The sequence below is a fragment of the Quercus lobata genome, chromosome 5 (genome assembly GCF_001633185.2).
Source record: "Quercus lobata isolate SW786 chromosome 5, ValleyOak3.0 Primary Assembly, whole genome shotgun sequence".
Taxonomy (NCBI): Eukaryota; Viridiplantae; Streptophyta; class Magnoliopsida; order Fagales; family Fagaceae; genus Quercus; species Quercus lobata.
Window position 1 is genome coordinate 67,192,347 of NC_044908.1, and position 4,950 is coordinate 67,197,296.

General features: G+C 33.6%; 1 protein-coding gene across 1 annotated transcript; it reads right to left on the minus strand.

Annotated features, from left to right (window-relative positions):
- Window positions 1–2,208: 2,208 nt before the first annotated feature.
- Window positions 2,209–4,573, minus strand: LOC115990984 (protein FAR1-RELATED SEQUENCE 5-like). The gene is made up of 2 exons (XM_031114744.1): window positions 3,661–4,573; window positions 2,209–3,302 (listed from the first exon to the last, which is right to left on the minus strand). Exons 1-2 carry the CDS (start codon window positions 4,571–4,573, stop codon window positions 2,209–2,211), a joined length of 2,007 nt encoding a protein of 668 aa, XP_030970604.1.
- Window positions 4,574–4,950: the final 377 nt, after the last annotated feature.

The window sequence follows — 4,950 nt, forward strand, 5'->3', positions numbered from 1 at the left end:
GTAAGTTGCTTTCAACTTTGAAATGGTTGTCAGAGCTTCAGGGTTTGAAATTCCTATTTTTGCTGACTTTTATGAATATCTAGTGGTTAAACTGTGTGAAGAGAATCGGCCAATTGCCGCTAGAAGTCTTCTGGAAAGAATCTCTCAGACTCTCAGTATGGTTATGTGCCTGGCCAAGAACCTAGTGTATAACTCTGGCAAAGTTAATGCTTAGCTATCAACTAGTGCTTGCATCTTGTGCAATTATTTTGCTTTTGAAGCTACAGTCAAAATTTTTTAAACTTTTTTTTCTACCTTTTTATTCTATTTTTGAATTGAAACAAATCTAAAAAGTGTTGGAGAGATCCTATATTCTATTTACAAGTATTGTTTGTGTTTCATAGTCTGCAAAAGGAGAAATTTTTTTGAACCTTTTTCTAGTCTGTCATCTCAAAAGAACTTGTCTATTTTCTTATGGGTACAATTAGAAGTCAGTTTTCATAAGATTAAAAAATAATAGCTTATATATTTGCTGTTCACAAATGGCAAATTTGAATTTTTCTGGCTCCTTCTTACTATCTCTCATCTCATGTCAAGTTTCATGTATAACTAAAGAATGAGTTAAAATCTATGCTTAATTTTCAAGTCAAGAATGTGATTTTTTTTTTTTTTTTTTTGGTTTCTCTCTTTTTGCACAGCAACCATCACTGACAACACTGAATTCAAGAGCTTATACAGACAGAATATCTCTGTTTCTGTTCCTTTTGCACATGGTTGCTATTGTTGGGTTAGTTTGTTTTCTTATATTCAAGGGAATTCAAGGCCAAATACAAGCATCAGAATCTATTAAAACGAAAGAGAAAATGGTGTTGCAGTTTTATCTGCCACAAGTTGAAGTTGCATCTTTTTTGAGCATTACTCTTGCATTGGCATGGCAAAAGGCAGTCAGGGAATGGGCTTTATTTATGGTTCATTTCATACTATGGAGCTCTTTTGTAATGTCCCTATCTGCTGGAATTCTCCTTATTTGCTTCCAAAAACCTGCCATTAAAGGCATTGGAGTATATTTTATTGCCTTTGCAATTGGCAATGGATTGTATGCTTGTTGGGTCACAACGTGAATTAAGTTTTGTTGTAAGATCTTGATGAAAGCACTTGAGCCAAGTATTTAGTCCTTTACCTGAGTGGTACAATTTATTATTAAAATGGTTATTTCTTATCTGCTATTGCAGTAATTTGAATTTCTTTGAAAATTATGTGGCAGAGGCATTAGCTTGGAAAGTTGAGATGGTGTATAAAATTTAAAACCCAATCTCACTGCATATAGAGCTATAATAGACTGCTTGTGTAAAATAAACAAAAGTATGGAGGGTGAATATGTAATGAAAGAAATGGTTAAATTAGGTGTGCCACCTGATATAGCAATATGCAAGGCATTAAGAAATGGATACTGCAAGGAAATGGATATCAATAGAGCAGAATTATTATTGGGCTTCTTTGCCAGGGAATTTCAAATCTTCCATACTGAAAGTTACAATACACTTGTGGTAAACTAGGATTGCAAAACAAGTAAAACTAGGACTGCAGAACAAGTGGTACCATTTTGAACCACAAACATATCTCTCACAATAGCTAAAATAAAGTCAGCCTAAACTATATTCCGCCTCACATGACAATATGATTAGTATGGAATCATCAATCTGCCAATGGTCTAACCATTAAAAATAGTCTTCAATATGCCAATGGCATCACAATAAAAAATACTAAAAGGTTAACAATTTGCCAATAGTCTAACAATAAAAAATAGTCTTCAATCTCTAACAAATAAAACTGCATAGTCTTCAATCTCCATCCAATAAAGTTGCACCCTAACTCCAACCTATTTAGTGCTTTTGCCAAAATGATGCTCTTCTTGGATAACATCAGAAGTAGTTGCTGAAACCTGAAAACAATTGCAAAGAATAATTGTCACATAAACTGTAAACAAATTTATGTGCCTATAAGATTGATATATTACAGTGGAATGTAACAAATCTTACTTTATTTAGGCTTCCAAGTGATTCAACATGTCTCGCCTCACAAGCTTTTTTTTTGTAAGCCAATGGCATGTTTTTTAGCATGTGTTGTTTTGCTTCGAGATTTACCATTTTTCTTCTCTAATGTAGATTTCAATCTTCTCTTTGGACGCCCAACAGTAAGTTTTGTTTTAATCCTATGCATGCTATCACCTTATAAAACATCTGTAGTAACATCACCATGGACCTCTATGCAACTCTCCATATTATTCGAATGACATTTTTTTCTAATCTCTTGCAAATCCCTCATTAATTTTTCAAAACATTCTTTGGTATGTTCATACATTATCTCATTCTTTGCTGCAAGTGTGGAAATTTCACGAGCATTGTGACTCAAATGAGAGTAGCGTTTTCCTATCGACTCTTGAGCATTACCTTTAATATCAATGCCATGATAGTCCTTGATAGAACTAGCCCTTGCATCTTGCGTCCATCTTTTCAATACATATTGGATGGGAAGTCCTTTAACATTTTTATGTTCAAGAACTTTCAAAGCATGGGCACAAAGAATTCCTACAAAGCTGAACTTCTTGCAACTGCATTCCACCGTTGTAGTTGAGGCTTCATATTTAACTAGGTGCTCTTGAATTCTTTGATTGTATTTGACCTTGTATTCTGTGATAGTATCAGATTTATTAGCCTTGTATATAGTACAATCAGCAATCTTCATATATTCGTCTTGAAACATTTGAAAAATTTTTGGAGTGTACAGCTCTACAACATGTCTCAACATCTCTACATTAGATTGTAAAATCAGTTTTATTTGCCTCATTTTGAACTCTGCCTGTAGTTCTTGATGTCTCTTATCAACCAAAACTCTAGAGTAATGTCCTAAAAAGCGCACACAATCATGTTTTGGTTTCAAGTATTTCTTCAACACATTGTTTATTGATTCACTACGTTGGGTGCTTTTCATATCAGCAGTGAACATATGTCGAACATATATCATAGCCCATTTTTCTTTCACATCAAATATGCTACATAACCATTTATTATCAATAAGACCATATTCCTTAAGCATATAATCCCATGAAACAAGCCATTCATCTTCATCTTCATACTCATACAAACAATCACTAAAATCATTTGCAAAATGCTTAGATGGATGAAATACATGATGTAGATTCTTAGTAGCATTCTGATAAATATGCCATACACACAAACGATGATTAGATTTAGGAAATACCTCTATTATTGCTTTAGCCATTGCAGCAAATTGATCTGTAAGTATAGTTCTTGGCTGCTTTCCTGACATTACAGTTAAAAAAGTTTCAAACAACCACTTAAATGACTCTATAGTGTGATGCCCCAATTTGATTGATTGTGTGATGTGTGTGGGGTGTGTGATGAGTCCCACATCAGGTATTTACTGGGTTGAACTGAGCTTTATTAACAACTGCAAGGAGCCTCAATTGTGATTAGTCCTTTTGAGGTACAGCGCAGATGTGGCTAGCGTTTTTCCTTGAGTCGTTACATATAGTCTCATCATAAAGTAAAGATGCACCAAAGATAATTGATTGTTTGTGATGATTAACCCCAACGAATGGAGCAAAGGGACGATTATATCTATTTGTTCGATAAGTTATGTCAAAACAAACAACATCACCAAAGTGCTCGTAATCAACTATTGATCTAGCATCAGCCCAAAAAATGTTCATGATTTGACCATCATCATCAACTTGTATTGAATAAAAATAAGATGGATCTGCCAATTGCATCTTATGAAAGTACTCCATCATAGCAGGTCCATATCCTTTCCTCAAAGCCATCATCCTCTCATTATGTACATGATTCTTATAGTCAACATCCATAAACCCAAGATTTTCACGACCCCCAGCTTGCATGCTCAATAATTCAATGGTTTGTTTAATTGATATTCCAGACCTCTCTACATCATTTGCAATGGCTTTTTGAGCAGATGAATTTTTTCTCTTCGATCTTAACATATGTTTCATTGGTGAAGGAGCAAACTCATGACTATGTTGACCATGAAAAGAAACAACATGTAACATACCATCCTTTTGAAGATGACAAGTCATCTGTGCTAAACAACCTATTCGTGAAATTGGACGACGATAAGATGCATTTTCGTGACGTTTGTCAACAGCTCGTTCACCCTCTTTTGAGCAACTAAATGTTCTCCTTATAATTTGCCCTGCATTTCCTCGCTTTACAAAATGTTTCCGTACACTAAAGCCAATTCGGTGAGCATATTCTTTGTAAAATTCATATGCACTCTCATCACAATCAAATTTCATGCCAATTGTTGGAGTATTTGATTTGTTTGGGCTTCCAAGAGTAGGTTCTACTTTAGTCTCCTCTTGTTGATCAACTATCCAACCAATGAATTCATCTTCCAATACAATTTCTGGTACTTCTACAATTTCCTTGCTATGTCTACTTGGAGTATTTGAATTTTTTGGGCTTCCATGAGTAGGTTCTATTTGAGCCTCCTCTTGTTGATCAGCTATACAATCATTCAATTCATCTTCCAATAAAATGATTTGACTAGTATCCATCACTTGTAGTCAAGATACATATTCAAAATCAAATCAGAAAAAAGGAAAAATTTTATAAACAATTTTTAAAAAAAGTATTCCAATATTCAAGACCCATTAAAGAATACTCTCCATGAATTACTTAGAAACACTAGAGTTTTAGAATGTATAAATCTAGAAGCCTATAAAGTTTACTCTCAGTTCTTATACTTTTGAAAATCAAGTCAATATGAACAAAAAAAAATTTTTTAGATGAATCAAAGATAAATTCAATACTAAAGAAAAATGAATACAATTTCTACAACTCAGCTAAATTTAGTATCATAAAAACTACAACAAAACCATAGTACAAGACAGCAAATAACAACACTATTACATATTAGAGAAGAAATACACAT

Coding starts and splice junctions, on each gene's coding strand:
- LOC115990984 (XM_031114744.1), bottom strand. CDS start 4,573: ATGGATACTAGTCAAATCATTTTATTGGAAGATGAATTGAATGATTGT. Junction 3,303..3,660: donor AGTTGATTACGAGCACTTTG/GTGATGTTGTTT, acceptor CTGTAATGTCAG/GAAAGCAGCCAAGAACTATA.